Source organism: Vitis vinifera, chromosome 16, assembly GCF_030704535.1.
Source record: "Vitis vinifera cultivar Pinot Noir 40024 chromosome 16, ASM3070453v1".
Classification (NCBI taxonomy): Eukaryota; Viridiplantae; Streptophyta; class Magnoliopsida; order Vitales; family Vitaceae; genus Vitis; species Vitis vinifera.
In genome coordinates, this window is record NC_081820.1 from 18,049,623 (window position 1) to 18,068,274 (window position 18,652).

Sequence of the window (18,652 nt, forward strand, 5' to 3'; positions counted from 1 at the left end):
ATTTCTGAAAATCCTCTCAGAGAGAAATTGACACAGAATCTAGTGGCTAGAATTGGAAGACCATCTCAAAGGGTTTTTTTTTCTATAAGGTTTCTCCTTCAATGGATTCAGGTATGCTTCCGCTATTATTTTTCTACTCATTGTTTTTAATCAGGAGATTCCAGTGTATATATAAATTAAGGTATTCACCTTGTTAAATATTTCAGTACATATGTAGTTAGGGTATTCACCCTGTTAAATATTCCAGTACATATGTAGTTAGGGTATTCACCCTATTAAATATTCCAGTACATATGTAGTTAGGGTATTCACCCAGTTAACTATTCCAGTATATATGAAATCAGGGTATTCATCTTGGTTGAATACTAACAAGTGGTATCAGAGCCTACTCCTTGATTAATTCTTTGAGTTATTATTTTAATATATATATGTCAATGGATTAAGATTTATGAAATATTGAGTTGATAAATTTTTTTTATTATTATTACTATTATTATTATTATTATTATTATTATTGTTATTTAATAGCATTTTATGATATTAATATTTAAGTTATTGATCTAGCATTTTTAAATAGGCTAATTAAAGCGGAAAATCACCAAAGTGACATCTTCCGTGTAGATTAGTCTGTTCGGGGTGTTAGATATTTGTGTGTATGTGATTCATGCGGGTATTGACTGGCCCAAAGGAAAGTTAATATTTGGTCAAATTGCATACATACTTGTGGTGATAAATATGTGATGATTATAAAGGTAACTTAATGTGAATAATAAATCAATCCAAAGATAGATTTATTATTTGACATAACTTATCATCAATGTTTGATCACTACAACAAGAGTACCACTTACAATTAATATTACTGTCCAAAGACTTGATATTAATGTTGTGCTAGGTATCTTGAAATGTCATAATTTGCTTTTAAATTTAAAGATTATGTGTTTAATTGCTTATTTTATGTGAGCATGATGGTTTATTTGATTCATTTTATTTTGTTCTCGATTCAGCTTTTATATCAACCACTTCTATATCTGCCAACATCAATAATGTCCCTATGTTAAATGGGACTAATTTTAAGGACTGGAAAGAGAATATGATGATTCTCTTAGGCTGCATGGATATAGACTTAGCCTTGAGAATGCCCAAACCCGATGAACTCAATGAGCAAAGTACTCAAGAGGATGATGTTTATTGGGGTAAGTGGGAACGTTCAAATAGGCTAAGTCTTATGATCATGAAGCGCGGCATTCCAGAAGCTTTCAGGGGTGCGGTAACCGATGAGGTTACTAATGCCAGTGACTTCCTTGCGGAAATTCAGAAGCGTTTTGCCAAAAACGATAAGGCTGAAACGAGCACGCTTTTAGCAAGCTTGATTTCAATGAAGTATAAAGGCAAGGGTAATGTTCGGGAGTACATCATGGAGATGTCTCATCTTGCTTCAAAACTTAAGGCTTTGAAACTCGAGTTATCTGATGATTTACTCGTGCATTTGGTTCTCATCTCTCTTCCTGCACAATTTAATCAATTCAAGGTCAGTTATAACTGTCAAAAGGATAAATGGACTCTTAATGAGCTCATTTCATTCTGTGTGCAAGAGGAAGAGAGATTGAAGCAAGACAAGACCGAAAGTGCTCATCTGGCTAGCACTTCGAAGGATAAGGGCAAACGAAAGAATAAGGATAATAAGGTTGCTGCTTCTAATGGTCCAGAACAAAAGAAACAGAAAGTTGAGGTAACATGTTTCTTCTGTAATAAGCCTGGACATACTAAGAAGGAATGTACCAAGTATGCTGCTTGGCGTGTTAAGAAAGGTATGTTTCTTACTTTGGTATGTTCTGAAGTTAATTTAGCTTCAGTATCTAGAAACACATGGTGGTTAGATTCTGGTGCTACTACTCACATTTGTGTTTCTATGCAGGGTTGCCTGAGTTACCGAAAACCAAGTGATGCTGAAAGATGCATCTATGTCGGAGACGGTCAGTCGGTAGAAGTAGAGGCAATAGGGCACTTTAGATTATTATTGAAATCTGGTTATTTTTTGGATTTAATAGATACTTTTATTGTACCGTCTTTCAGACGGAATTTCATTTCAGTTTCTGTTTTGGACAAATCAGGTTATTGTTGTTCATTTGGAAACAATAAATTTACATTATCTATTAATTCAAATGCTGTAGGAACCGGTTTACTTAATGTTTATGATAATCTATATTTGTTGGAAACTGTTCCGTCCTATAATGAAACCTTGCATGTGGAATCACGAGGTACAAAACGTAAATTGAATAAAGATAATTTGGCCTCATTGTGGCAAAAACGCCTAGGTCATATCTCTAAATCTAGAGTTGAGCGACTTGTGTCCGATGGGATTTTGGATTCACTTAACTTTTCAGATTTTGATATTTGTGTTGAGTGTATTAAAGGAAAACAGACCAAAACAAAGAAATTAGGTGCCAATAGAGCTACAGACGTCTTAGAATTAATTCATACAGATATCTGTGGACCATACCCTACGGCATCTTGGAATGGTCAACAGTACTTTATAACATTCATAGACGACTACTCAAGATATGGCTACCTATTTCTTATACATGAGAAATCACAATCATTGGACGTGTTCAAAACATTTAAAGCAGAAGTTGAGTTACAACTCAACAAAAGAATAAAGAGCGTCAGATCTGACCGTGGTGGTGAATACTATGGTAGATATGACGGATTAGGTGAACAACATCCAGGACCATTTGCTAAATACCTAGAGGAATGTGGGATCGTCCCTCAATACACCATGCCAGGATCACCTAGCATGAATGGTGTAGCAGAAAGACGAAACCGAACCCTTAAGGACATGGTAAGGAGTATGATTAGTCATTCTACTTTACCCGAAAAACTCTGGGGTGAAGCACTCAAAACGGCAGCTTATATCCTCAATCGGGTGCCAACTAAAGCGGCTGCTAAAACGCCTTATGAGCTTTGGACGGGTCGAAAGCCCAGTTTAAAGCATTTTCATATTTGGGGATGTCCAGCTGAAGCGAGACCTTATAAGTCTCATGAAAAGAAATTGGACTCTAAAACAGTTAGCAGCTACTTTATTGGCTATGCAGAGCGATCAAGGGGTTTTAAATTTTATGATCCTGCTATTAGGTCAATTTTTGAGACGGGAACTGCAACATTTTTTTGAGGATGTTGAGTTTGGGGGGAGAAATCAGGCTAGGAATATTGTCTTTGAGGAGGAAGAGGGATCTACTATTGCTTTTGATAATGTACAGGTTTCACTACCTATCATTGATCAAGAAGTAAATTTGGATCCTCAACCAACAGACAATATTGTTCAACCCTTAATTGCAAATGAGGACATTGCTCCTGAAGAACAAACTCAACAACCTCAAGAAAATATGCCATTAAGGAGATCCACTAGAGAGAGGAGAAATGCAATTTCGGACGATTATATCGTATATCTCCAGGAACGTGAGGTAGAAAGTGGAATGATGGAAGATGATCCAATCAACTTCCAGCAAGCCATGAAAAGTTCCAACTCTCAGAAATGGATTGAAGCCATGAATGAAGAGTACAAATCTATGCAAGACAATAAAGTTTGGGAACTTGTCCCATTACCAGTTGGTACGAAACCCATTGGTTGTAAATGGATATTTAAAACCAAGCGGGATTGAAATGGTAATGTAGAAAGATATAAAGCACGTCTTGTAGCTAAAGGCTTTACTCAAAAAGAAGGAATTGACTTCAAAGAGACCTTCTCTCCAGTTTCTACGAAGGACTCTTTCAGGATAATCATGGCACTAGTTGCACATTATGATCTTGAGTTACATCAAATGGATGTTAAAACAGCGTTTCTCAATGGTGACATTGATGAAACAATTTATATGGTACAACCAGAAAATTTTGTGTCCGAAGACTCAAAGAATATGGTTTGTAAATTGACTAAATCCATTTATGGGCTCAAGCAAGCTTCTCGTCAGTGGTACTTCAAGTTTCATCAAATTATTGTCTCATATGGTTTTGAGGCAAATCTTATGGATGAATGTGTGTATCACAAATTCAGTGAGAGTAAGTATATTTTCCTGGTTTTATATGTCGATGACATATTGCTAGCCACAAATGATATTAGCATATTGCACGACACCAAGAGATTTTTATCAAAACATTTTGAGATGAAAGATCTTGGTGATGCCTCCTTTGTCTTAGGAATCCAGATACACCGAGATCGTTCTAGGGGTATTTTAGGATTGTCACAAAGGACCTATATTGATAAAGTCCTCCAAAGGTATGGCATGCAAAATAGCAAACCAGGTGATACCCCTGTCGCTAAAGGAGACAAATTCAGTCTTAATCAATGCCCTAAAAATAGTTTAGAAAGTCAAGAAATGCAGAAGATTCCTTACGCTTCGGCTGTGGGGAGTCTAATGTATGCTCAGGTATGTACACGTCCGGATATTGCGTACATTGTTGGCATGTTAGGCAGATATCTAAGTAACCCTGGAATGGATCATTGGAGAGCAGCCAAGAGGGTTATGAGATATTTACAGAGAACAAAAGAGTACATGCTTACATATAGGAGATTGGATCAGTTAGAGTTGATTGGGTATTCCGACTCCGACTTTGCTGGATGCCAAGACAGCAGAAGATCCACATCAGGCTATATTTATCTGTTGGCTAGTGGAGCAATTTCATGGAGGTCTGCCAAACAGACACTCGTAACTTCATCCACCATGGAAGCAGAGTTTGTAGCATGTTATGAGGCATCCAATCAAGGAATATGGCTACGAAATTTTGTCACTGGGCTACGTGTTCTGGATGGTATTGAAAGACCGCTGAAGATATTTTGTGACAATAAATCAGCAGTTTTATATTCCAATAACAACAGGAGTTCTACAAAATCAAAATACATTGATATCAAGTTCCTAGTTGTAAAAGAAAAAGTACAGAGTGGACAGATATCCATAGAGCATATTGGAACAAACTCCATGATAGCGGATCCGCTTACAAAGGGATTACCACCCAAGGTCTTTCATGAGCACACTGCTCATATGGGTGTTGTCTCATTTGAGGATATCCAAATTTAGTGGGAGTTTGTATTATTCATTGTATATTGCTCTATGTTATGTTTAGACTTTATCTATACATTTGGATTGTGTTCTGCAGAAATAAAGTATTCATTTTATTGCACTCTGTTAAATTATGCTAAAGATTTGATCTCAATAAAGTTAAGTTGGACCAGTTGGAAATAGGCATGAATAGATCACATTGCATGTAATTTCCATGCTATGCACTCATGATTGATCTATGTCATTTAGCTGTGCAGATATATGTGACCATTGATTGGTCTAGTAACGATTGATGTAACAAAGGCCACCTTGATCCTATGTCAGTATAGTTAATGGACGAGATTGTTCGGATATACCCTAAGGACATGATAGCAAATTTTGTGCTCATAAGGTTAAGCACATTTATTTGATTACATATGCATGTGGCCCAGTGGGAGATTGTTAGATTAATTTTTGTAATTAATCTATAATTTGGGCCACACATGTAAATAATTAAAATGTGTGTGCTATCATTTAATTAAGCCTAAATATAGTGATCTAATTAATAATTGATTAATTGGCTTAAGGGTATAATTGTCATGAGATTATTGTGTAGATACCATTAGACAATTATTATTTCTATGAGGGGCAGAAATATAATTGTGATAAAATTAAAACTGCCCTAGCAGTTTATAAATAGGGTTATGGTCCCCATTCTACGACTACGCATTCCAATTTCTGAAAATCCTCTCAGAGAGAAATTGACACAGAATCTAGTGGCTAGAATTGGAAGACCATCTCAAAGGGTTTTTTTTTCTATAAGGTTTCTCCTTCAATGGATTCAGGTATGCTTCCGCTATTATTTTTCTACTCATTGTTTTTAATCAGGAGATTCCAGTGTATATATAAATTAAGGTATTCACCTTGTTAAATATTTCAGTACATATGTAGTTAGGGTATTCACCCTGTTAAATATTCCAGTACATATGTAGTTAGGGTATTCACCCTATTAAATATTCCAGTACATATGTAGTTAGGGTATTCACCCAGTTAACTATTCCAGTATATATGAAATCGGGTATTCATCTTGGTTGAATACTAACAAATACTTTTATTATTTCTAATACTTAAAATTTTTTATCATTTAAGTGTTAAAAATGTTAGAAATGTTTTTTAAAATCACTTCTAGATACAGTCGAACAGAGTTGCAGAAAAGCTCTTTGACTTAGAGGAGGATGTGCAAGATTGATGAAGTGAGCCACTTCCTAGTTTCAATTAACAAATAAAAATGGAGTTTTTAATAGAAGAAGAGAAGATGTTTTGGGAGGAAGGAATGGAAGTGGAGGTCGTAGACTCGTAGAGCCCTCCATTCTCTTCAACACACTCATAAAACCGCCAACAAAAGGAAGAAAAACAACGGTTACATCTATATATTCACAAACAAGAACTGGATCGATGTTGTTCTTAGGCTTTCTTCTTTTAGGTTTTTTCGAGAAAAAATTGATTTGTCCTATTTTTAGTAAGTTAAGTTTTTTTTTTTTGATTGATTATTATTATTATTATTATTATTTTACAATAGTTTAGTTTAACTCAAATGTACCTCCTTAAAGCACTTCTATGGAGGATTTTTTTTAACTATAAATTAAACCCTTATTTATTAATTAATTTTTTTTTAAAAAAAATTCATGCATAAACCTATTTAAAGATGATAACGCAGAGGATTTAGGACTCATCTCAAAAAATAGGATAATAGAATTTCTTATATCTATCCCATATCAAATGGTGATTCTTCTTTAGTTATATTTTAAAAAGTAATTGAAAATAATTTAAATATTTTTGAAAGTTTAATTTAACTCAAATGCAGCTCCTTAAAACACTTCCACGTAAGATTTTGATATCTAGGACAACTAGTAGAGGGGAAGGTTTCTAATTTCTAATTTGTGTTAGGAAAGGTTTCTAATTTCTGTCGGGAAAGGTTTCTAATTGCTTAGGTTAAATACGGAAGTACTCTTAAGTGAAAGGGGAGAAAAAAGCTTCACAAAAATAATTTGTTTGGTTCTCTGCTCTTGTGAAGATTTGGAACAAGTGAAGATATGGAGGGGGAGCATCCAGAGCGCATGGAGTGCTTTAAATGCAAGAGAAAGCGCCTCTTAATGAGAGAGAAAACAAAGCGCTTAATGAGAGAGAAAACTCTCAAGAGGCCTTTTCTGGAAGAAGAACCCAGAAAGAGGAAAAAATCAAGGAATGGAACGTTAGTGATTGAAGAAAGGAATGGAGAAGACCGAGTACCTGAGAAACTGAGCATAGAGGAAGAAGAAGAGCCTTGGAGACAGATGGAAATTTATATTGAAGATGAAGAAGACCAAGTATCTGAGACATACAAGGAAGACGAGAGGCCTGTGGAAGAGGAACCTGAGAAACCAATCATAGAGGAAGAAGAAGATCCTTGGAGACCGATGAAAATTTTTGTCGAAGGTATTATTGAACATTTACACGATGACTTGGAAAATCAGTGGAATCTCAGGATGGAGCAGAATATTGGAGTTGGCCTTGATCTTCCGAGGGTGGAGATGGATGAAGGTGAAGATCCTCCTCCAGAGCTTCCGGAGGATTTTAAAGTTCGCATAAGAGAAATGAATGGCACCCATCCGATTCTGGTTTTAGAGAAGCAGTTATTTAAGACTGATATAAACAAAGGTGAAAACAGATTATCCATGCCCTTGAACCAAATCCGAAGGGAGTTCTTGAGTGAAGACGAAAAGATGAGGGTGGTGGAAGGAATGCTAGTAAAGCTAATACAACCATCTCTGGAAGAAACTACAGTAACCTTCAAGAAATGGAAGATGAAGGAAAGTTGTCATCTTTACGTTTTTACGAGGGAATGGAAGTTGATAGTACATGACAATTCACTTGAGGCAAGAACTCGAATTCAAGTATGGTCCTTTCGGGTTGGGTCCGAATTGTGGTTTGCTCTTGTTAGGCTTAACCCATGAAAACACAACAGCAGCAATGGAGAAGCTGAAGATGAGCAACATTGAAGACATTGAAGACCTGTCTTTTTTAATAGAGTTTTTGATAAGAGTATTAGGGTTTTTGTTTATTATTCATGCAATTACCTTTAGACTATGAGTTTGTTTGTTATGCATGTTTTTCATCAAGGATTTCTTTCCATGGATATATAAATTTCATGTTGGTTTATCAATTAAATGCATGGATTTAATTAAAGTGGGGAAAAAAAACTTCACAATTATATGAATTCTTCTTAAATAGTTTTTTTGGTTTTTTGCTATTGTGAAGATTTGTTGCAGGTGAAGGATTGGACAGACTCTTGTTTTGATTTTGAATGCATGGAAAATAAAGAGCGCCTAATAAGAGAAAGCTCTCAAGAGGCCCTTTATGATTAATTTAAGATTAATATATTTATAAAAAATAAAGCAAATAATATATCTCAGCGTTTATCTTATCTCATATTTGATTGAACATATGATAAGATAAGTGGTGAAATAACTTATTGTATTTCATCACCAATCAAACATGGGATATGATGTATTTTTCTTTCTTTATCTTACCTCATGTTGTGTCACGCCAATCAAAACATGGTCTTAAAACACTTCTATGTAGGATTTCAATTTTATATTAAACCCTTATTTATTTATTAAAAAAAAACACCATACACAAACTTATATAGAAATCATAAGTTTAATTTATAAAAATATATTATAATATCAATATATGTATTATTTAATATATATAATATATATATATATATCCATATATCATAAATTTATTTATTTTTTATCAATTTTTATTTTTTTATATTAATTATTTTGTAAAATAAATTTTTTTATGATAAAATATAATTTATGGTTAAAAAAAACTCAAAAATTTATAAAAATATATTATAAAATAATATCAATATATGTATTATTTAATATATATAAATAATTTTTATATATTTTAAATAACATAATATAAAAAATTATTTATAAAGTTTAAATATTTTAATCATGAATATTTTTATATTTTTTAAAATAAAAATTTTTATAATACAATATAATTTTTATTTTATAAAGGTCTGCCATAGTTGGCCAACATCACTGGAACCCACATCATTGATGGTGTTTGGGGAACAAGCCAAAGATCAAGAATCAAGAAAATTAACGAAAAACTACAAACTGTTTATTCATCAAGAATCAGAAACTCTAAGAACAACCTTTGAATGAATGAAGAACATTTGCATGAAAAATTCTAAGAATATTATTGTTCTTGAAGGTGGTATATATGGCATCAAATCTACTTAGCTGGTATTTGCAGTGCTATAGGCTTGTGCTGCCATCATCTTCTTCTCCTTCCTCCTTAAACCCTAACGACAGCAAAGCACAGCTTGGAATCCATGTTCCGAAAGGACCACAATTCAGGCTTCACGACTACACAAAGTACATCGAGCATATTATTCAGGGGCCATTCTTCTTCCTCTATTTCTTCTACCTCGTATTTCTCAGGTGCTCGGTCTTCTTCATCTTCGGTATAAATTTCTATCGGTCTCCATGGCTCTTTTTTATCTACGCTCAGATTCTCAGGTTCTTCCTCCACAGGCCTCTCTTCTTCCTGTACTTTGTCTTCTTCGCCCCTTTCTTCCATCTCAGGTTCTTCTTGATCTTCTTGCAGAAAAGGCCTCTTGAGAGCTTTCTCTCTCATTAAGCGCTGTCTCTTTTCCATGCATTCAAAATCAAAACATGAGTCTGTGCAAGACCTGTAACAAATCTTCACAAATAGCAAAAAACCAAAAAAAAAAAAAAAAAAAAACTATTTAAAAAGAATTCATATAATTGTGATTTTTTCCCACTTTTATTTGATAAATTATATATATATATTAAATATGTAAAATTATTTATTTTAATTCCAAAATTTGATTTAGGTGGTGTTTATTTTTTGACTTGAATAAAAAAAAATCAAAAATATTTTTTTTTATTATTTAACTAAAAGTAACCTATTCATATAAATCAGTATAATTAAACTAAAATTATTGAAAATAAGTTCACTAATTGTGTGATTGGATCTTAAACAGTGAACTTAAATTTACTAAATCCCGTGATTTTTCATCTCCACAAATAGTGTGAGGTTTACCTGGTAAAAAATTATGAGTCTTTTATATACTTGTTTGATTTTAATTATGAGTCTTTTATATACTTGTTTGATTTTAAACATTTTGTTTATTCTTAATATCCAACGTATTTAAATTAGGTTAATATTTCAAACCGTAAAAGGGTTACCCTAATAGATATTGGGTTAATATTTCAATGCTTATATTATAATTTTTAAAATATATCAATTCACATAGTATATTAGTTAGTGAAAAATGATTTAATTTTTTTTTCTTCCAATGCCATTTTCTTCGAAAAAGATTTGTAAAAAATATTTTGGTAGAATATGAAACAAGTTATGATCTTATTTTTAGTTAATTTAATAACTTATAAAGAAAAGAGATGTTATTATAAATGCTTTAATACTTGAATTCACTTAGAATAAAAATAAAATTATAATTTTCACTAAATAAAACTACTATGAATTGAAGGTTGATATTTGAATTAAAATAATAATTAAAGGAAAATAATTAAATTTTTAGGCAATGATATATATTAATTAATATCTAGAAAGTAGGAGATATATTTGTAAAGGAGATAACTTCTAGTATGAAAGTAATTATGTAATTAATTATTATCAGCCCATAGAATAGAAGGACAATATGATTGTAATTCCAAAAAAAAAAATATCAATGACTATATGCATGAAGTTATAATCCGTCTGTTTCCATTCTTCTTCTTCATCTTTGTTGTGCTTTCACTGGTTAGCCTTAATAAGAGCATACTGCAATTTTCAATTTTTGAAATCTTTGGGAAAATCAACTCCATTGTGCACCATTCGTCTTCGCCGAATTTCCAACTCATTGGATAAAATTGCAATAACACTTTTGATATGAAGTAAAGCGATATTCATATTATCATTCATCTCTCTTATCCTAGTCCTGAAACCTTCAAGAAGATCAATTAAAATCTGTTTCATCCGTTGAATTTCCATCTCATCCGATAAAATTTCAGTAATACTTTCCATAAAAATTCTCCCACTTTGCTCATTTTCTCCTTCATGGCTAATTTCCATCCGTATCTGGGGCTTCTCTTCTTCCTCTATGCTCAATTTCTTAGGTTCTTCTTCCACAAGCCTTTCTTCTTCCTTGGATTCCTCTTGTACTTTGTCTTCTTCATCCCTTCCATTAATCACTTCTTCTTCTTCGACAATGGGCCTCTTGAGACCTTTCTCTCTCACTAAGCGCTTTCTCCTTTCCGAGTAGTCATTATTTTTGTAACCCTTCATATCTTCACAAGAGGAAAGGAACAAAAAAAACTTATTAAAAAAGAATTGTGATTGTGAGGTGATGCGCTCCAGTTCACATATGCTTCTATATGTATCCTTACCAATTAGAAACCTTTCCTAACACAAATTAGAAACCCTATTTCCCCGTTATAATAGCTATCCTAAATATTTGGTGGAATCATGTTTTTTTTTTTTTACACAATATATTATTTTAATTTTATCCATAATATAGAATTTCTAATTATTTTTATTATTATTATAATAGAGATGAAATAAAAATATTAATGGTTGACTTAGAAATTATTTTTACTAGTATTTAAAAACAAAAGGAAAATATAGGTTCATTTAGCCATATTTTCTTAAATTTGTTTTTAAAAACTGTTTTTAAGTTAAAAAATAAAAAATAAATTTTAAAAACAAGTTCAAGAAACATAATCAAAGGGCCCTAAAATTTTCCTTAGGTCTCTTCTTTGACCTCATCAAAATCACTATATTTTGGTATCTTAGAGTAAAGTTTTGTATGTTTTAAACCCGTGACTTCTTTATTCCCTTCAAACCAACTTGTTTGAATGGAAAACCCTACATTTTACAATTTGTTTTGTTGTATGATATTTGTTTTGATCAAAAGATTGAGCGGTATTTATTTATTTTACTTAATTCTAAATTGAATTTTAACGTTTAATAGTGTTAAATATTAAGTTGTTTGTTTTTGTAATATTTTATTTCTATTAAGTATTAAAAAGTAAAGAAAAATAAACATGTTACTTTTTCTATTTGGAAACAGTTAAATATTTTGGTTTTTTTTAATTCAATAAAAAGTTTATAATAAGTCATAAAAAAGTAGAAAAACAAACAACTTAAAGTCTGAAAGTAAATTACTTTCATTAAAAAGTTAAAAAAACAAACACCCTCTTAACCTCATTATATAATTTAACATTAAATTATTTACGTATGTTAAAAGTTTAATCAGCCTTGTAGCTCGATCATTTTGTGATATAAATAATAAGAAGTACCATTATTTGTTTGTTTTAACTTTAAGTCTTAAGACAAATTACTCTAAAATTCAAGTAATTTCTAAAATTACTTATTTTTTAATTTATCATTTGTTTTAAGACAAATTTGTGTTGTCTTAAAACTTAAAAAGTTAAAAAACCGAAGAACTCCTTAATGTCATACTACAATAGATATTTGTTTATTGAAATATGTTAGCATATATTAAAAAAAATAGCTTAATGAAATAATTCAACCAACTAATCCCCTTGTGGAGACCAGAATGGCAGAGACTGTAAAAATCACGTGAAACAGTGATAAATTATAACTAAATCTTACCGGCCAGCCTTTGAGCCTCTTCACCACGGTTCAAAGTTGCGGTATCGATCACTGACTTGGAGGGTCTCGAGGCGTATCGGTCTCGGTGTATCAATTTGGTATCAGGCGATACGTAAAATAAGCTAATTCAAAAATTCAAAAAAATATAAAAATATTATGTAAATTATTAGAAAAATATATACAATTAAATAAGCTCAAAAAATTAATAAAATAAAATTGTCTCACATTTAACATTATTTAAATAGTTATAAAAATATCTGCTCAAAGTTGTTTATAGTAATGCTAATAAAAGAAAGTTATTTTATTTCAAATATAATAACATTTTTACTAACAAACATACAATACAATAATCAATTCCATGTTGAATGACGAGGGGGTTCAAAATCATCATAATCAGTCCTACGACGAGTATACAAATTGGGGTGGCAATTCCCGTAGTGAGGATATGGTTGAAAGAGTTGTTCATAACTCAAATATGTTGGGTGAGATGATTGGCTTGATGATCCATAATCAGGAAAATATGGTTTCGAAGGCTATTCGGGATCAACACCATATTGATAGTATTCAAAACCTCGATAAGCAATGCTATTGCTACTAGAAGATTGATCATATCCATATGAGTCACGAGCTCATGTTCCAGTATTTGAATATCCCTCTGGATGCATCATTAGAAATCGATCAAAATCATTTATACTAAAAGTACTGGAAGAGCTATCATGGTCTCTAAAGTTGTGGTATGATCTATCATCTACCCCTTTGAAATACGACTTTGATCTTATACCCAAATTTTGTAAGTGCTCATCAATACAGTGATAATTTGATCTATGATAATCATGCCCATTAGAATAATCATTATCATTGGGAAATGTGGTTAGTCTTTCCAAATGCTTTCGTTGTTCCCATATCCCTGGTCGATATCCATGATCTGTATCTTGTGTGGCATAGTAATTTTCACCTCCTTGTGCCCATGACATGCTAGGATCTACTTGACTAACATAACCGCCCCCAGTGCTACCATCTCCTCCAGTACCCTCACTAGTGCTACCAACTCCTCTATTGCCCCCATTAGTGCCACCACCCCGCCTACTGGGCATCGTCACCATCATCACTACTAGAACTTGAAGAAATTGTTTTAGAAGCCTTACCTTTACGACGGGAATCAACATCTCTTTTCCTACCTTCTTCATTAGTGGGAAGACCTTTATTCAACTAATCCAAATTATCAGATGATAAAATAGGCTCTTCTCCTTCTCATATCCACTCATCTAATATATCATCATCATTAAAGATATGATTCCGATCAATTGGATTTTATAAATTTTCATTGCTTCGCTCTTGCATCAAATTCTTAACTTGAAGTCGCACATTGTAGTGCACATAAACTAACTTATGCAACTTTTTCATTGCCAAACGGTTGCGCAACTTTGTGTGAATCAATGACCATGTGCTCCAATTTCTTTCACAACCTGATGAAGAACAAGTTTGGCTTAAAACTTTAATAACAATCTTTTGTAGATGTGGACCTTCGTCGCCATAGTTGTTCCACCATTCAGCTATAATAAAGAAAATGCATAGTTATTAATCACTATGATATATTTAAAAAAAAATGATGATAATTTCTTATTTCTAAGAGACATAAATGTATTGAGTACCTGGAAGAGATTGATTTCTTGCTTTCTTTGTAAGTGCACTTCCAAATTCTCATTGGCCATCAACAAATAATTTCACCTACATCATTAACATTTTTTTTTATTAATGCACATTACATATACAAAATGCATTATATAAAGGTCACAAACTATTATTATACCTTGTTAATAGCTTTTGCTTGTCTATCCAAATCTAGCTCTAATCTCTTGATAACCTCCTTTAATCCAACTTTAATTTTCGGATGGTTGGAGAAATGCTTTGAATATTGGAACATTGGATTTAAAAAAATATGCTGCCATAAGTTAAATAATGATCAGTTTATAATAATTTGTACTCGAAAAAAATAATAAAAAATATATAAAGAATTTTTTTATTACCTACAACATGCAAATGCCTGTGCAATTGACCTTCCCACCTTCTATTAATGACTTCCCAATACTTTTCCCATTGCTTGATCGATGCCTTGATAGCCAATTTAACTCTATCCATTGCTTCATAAATGATTGATAGTGTGAGCTTTTTATTTTGATCAACCAATTTCAATACTTTGACGAGAGGTTCCATGATGGTTTGAACTTCCCTTGCCTTCTTCCAAAATCGATCAGTTAAGATAAGGTTGGATACCTTATCTCTTAGAATTTTTCTACTCCTATCTTTATTGAATTTACACCACTCATTTGTTGTGCACATTCTCTTCAAATCAACCTCATAACGTATAAGACTCTCAAGTGAAATGAATTCAGTGGCAAAACGGGTTATTCCTAGCCTTAACAGATATCTATCATTGGTGAACACTTTCATCAAATTCACTACTTTCAAGCTATTATAAATAAATCCTGTGATCATCTTAGCTTGATCTAATGTCTCCTTAATCCGCTTCATGCTTGCAATATCTTCAAGCATTAAATCAATACAGTGGGCTGCACAAGGAGACCAAAACAAATGCTTCCGCTTCTCCATCAACAACATAGCGACTGCTTTAAAACTTGCCTCATTATCAGTGACTACTTGAACAACATTTTCCTCCCCAACCTCCTCTACAACTTTATCCATAAGGGAAAAGATGTAGTCTGCTGTCTTAGGTATGTTGGTAGTGTCAACTGAAGAATGGTATATCATACTTCTATCACAAGAAATCATGAAATTGATGATAGGCTTTCTAGTCCTAGAACTCCAACCATCACACATGATTGTGCACCCATATATAGGCCATTTAGCCTTCAATGTTGTTATGTATACCTTAAGCTCTTGCACCTCATCTTCTAAATATGTATTTCCAATTTAGTATCTCGTGGGACCCTTAATGCCTGGACCTGCTTCTGCCATGGTATCAATCATTGATTGATAGTAAGGCCCACTATTAGCTACATTAAAGGGTATTGCATTAAAGAGAAAGAATTTAGAAATAACTTTACCCACTTTATTCACGCTTTCAGTAGAAAACAAGCTTTTTATTGATTTCTGCTTTGATGGGAACATGTAGGGATCAATTCCTTTTGGAGGTATGCTAGCTCATTTTCTTACACTGAAGCTACGTGTCAGTCCGCGCTTAATCCTAGCATTAGAAGGTTGTGAGGAACTACCACCCTTCTGATGCTCTTGTCCACATTCTTAAAAAATTCGACGACTTTCTTTCATTGCTTGTTTCATTTGTCTTCTTTCAAAATTAGCCATAACAACGTCCTCAATTTCATAGAGATTTTCTCTATTTAAGGAACTCAAAAGTCATTTTTTTTCTTTAACTGTGCTTTTTCTTTGGAAGTATTAGACATATGTTGTCTAACACTATGTGACACTTCTACCGATACATGTGGACATCCTTCCACTTGTTCGGATATATGTGTAATGTGTTGCTTTAATCTTGTTATACTGCCTTGTATAATTTTCCCACAATATTTACACTTTGTGGTTCTTCTACTACTACCAACAGGTTCTGCATGCTCCCAACCAATATCATGTTTTGAAGCCATTTTGAAATTTTAACCTAACCATGTATAAAAGGAAAACAACTTACTTTTCAAATTAAATATATATAAACACATTTATATAAGAATTATAATATTCAATTTTCCACTCACTTATATGTTTCATATTGTAACCATATAAAAATAAATTCTACTAAAAAAGCAATAAACACGATCTCACCTAAGTTCATCATCTTTTGTTTTCCACTTATTTATATGTTTTTTAATTAAAATAAATAATAGTTAAATAAATGAATATTTTTATAAAAAAAAAATTCTTTTAAAAAAGTTTGTTTTGATAATTATTGATTTCCTATTGTAATTTAATTGTAGAATATTATAAAATAAAAAATCTACATGATATAATGAAGTAAAATTGATTAAAATATAAATGTAATTGACCATGTAAATGCATACCCTTCATTCCGTATTATTAAATCATTTATGATTATTTGAAAAAAAATTAAATAATTATTAATTTTCTAATGTAATTTAATTTTGCAATATTATAAGATAAAAACATAAATTAAAAATACAATATCTATACCATATAAAATTTACCATATAAATGTACTTTATATTTCTATACCATACAAAAATAATTTAGTGAACCAATTTATTGTTTTGATAATTATTGATTTCCTATTGTAATTTAATTATAGAATATTATAAAATAAAAAATCTACATGATATAATGAAGTAAGATTGATTCAAATATAAATGTAATTTACCATGTAAATGCCTACCCTTCATTCCGTATTATTAAATCATTTATGATTATTTAAAAAAAATTTAAATAATTATTAATTTTCTAATGTAATTTAATTTTGCAATATAGTATTAATGTAATTGAGTAATAGGGAAATTTTGTCACTAATATAATGTAAATTTATTTATACTAATAGAAAATTGAGTGATATTTTTAAAGTATTCAATACAATTTCTTGTACATTATATTTTGTAGCATTATACAAAATGTTATATAAAATATAAAACATTTATTCAACCAAGCAATGTAACATTTTGGAGCTCATGATATCACTTAATAATAATATTATAAAAGATTTTGATGATAATTTTACTCAATACTATTTGACTAATTATATGTCAAATGTCAGTTTTTCTCCTTATTGATTTTTTTTTAAAAAAATATTAGTAACATAAAAAATAAAGTGGACAACTAGGAAAAGAAAATTAATTTATTTTAATATCTTGTATGATAAGACGCTTTGAAATTATGTTGTAACATTGGTGATTATAGTTAGTGAGTAACTACTTGGCAATTCTAATTCAAACGAAAGATCGAGTATTAAAACTATCTTGAGATTTACTCAATTTATTAAAACCTAATTAGTTAAAAATGATGAAAATAATCCTTATATTTGAAGAGTAACTCATTTTCTTTATATATATAAATACCGTTGATTATTTTAAGTATTTACATGAATGCTTTAAAATAAATAATTATTTTTATAAGAAAAAAATGAGTGTTTTTTTAAAATGATGCCAAAAAATAATGAAGGGTTAGATTTCCAAAATTGGGTTTTCAATAACCTTTTTAATTAAATAAGTCATTTACTAATGCTATATTTGGTTTATGAATATTAGAGAAAAAGAAAAAAGAAAGCTAAACAAATTTAAGGTTAATAAATTGTTTTTGTATGGCTCTTTTAATTCATTTTATTTATTTATTTTTCTATATAAAGATTATATAATTTAAAAATATATAAATGTTTAGCTAATTTTTAATTGCAGCTGATTCTCTTTTATATTTTTTATGATAAAAATAGTGAAAAAAATAAATAAATTTTCTTAATAATTTTTTTGGGAATCAAATATAACCTAAACGAAGGTTTAGTATCTATTACAAACGAGTACTTATAATTTTTTTGCTTATATATGGAAAATTAGATTATACCATAGTTGAAGAATATAAAACAAAAATCAAAGACCATTCAACCAAAGACTAATAGATCACATCTCAAGGATGGTCAATCACCCAACTGGGCTAAGATCAATTTTAATTAATCACTTAATAAATAAATTAGTATTTAATGTCACTTGTCATTGTATAAAATAAAAAATAATGACTGATTTTATTAAGAGTATTGAGAAATTGATAAAATGTATAATTTAATGGTGATAATAATTTTAAAATATTAAAGATATTCATTTATGTTTTCTCATTTATGTGATGGATGAAAGTCAATCAAATTAATTGGCACCTCAAAAAAAAAAAATTGTTATAACCATCCAATATTTGAAAAGGAATGATAGATTATATATAGCAACAATAAAGTGTTAA

The 18,652-nt window shown here is 31.0% G+C and overlaps 3 protein-coding genes across 3 annotated transcripts; all 3 read left to right on the forward strand.

Moving 5' to 3' along the window:
• The first annotated feature begins 519 nt into the window (after positions 1-519).
• On the forward strand, positions 520-2,075 carry LOC104882107 (uncharacterized). Its single transcript, XM_010664091.3, has 2 exons — positions 520-1,810; positions 1,918-2,075. The coding sequence occupies exons 1-2, from the start codon at positions 1,054-1,056 to the stop codon at positions 1,944-1,946; spliced, it is 786 nt and encodes a 261-aa protein (XP_010662393.1). The 5' UTR covers positions 520-1,053; the 3' UTR covers positions 1,947-2,075.
• Positions 2,076-4,372: 2,297 nt separating this feature from the next.
• Positions 4,373-5,346, forward strand: LOC132255299 (secreted RxLR effector protein 161-like). Its single transcript, XM_059743375.1, has 2 exons — positions 4,373-4,805; positions 5,303-5,346. Exons 1-2 carry the CDS (start codon positions 4,373-4,375, stop codon positions 5,344-5,346), a joined length of 477 nt encoding a protein of 158 aa, XP_059599358.1.
• Positions 5,347-7,125: 1,779 nt separating this feature from the next.
• On the forward strand, positions 7,126-8,108 carry LOC109124225 (uncharacterized). The gene has a single exon (XM_019226059.2). The coding sequence runs from the start codon at positions 7,126-7,128 to the stop codon at positions 8,023-8,025; it is 900 nt and encodes a 299-aa protein (XP_019081604.2). The 3' UTR covers positions 8,026-8,108.
• The last annotated feature ends 10,544 nt before the right edge of the window (positions 8,109-18,652 follow it).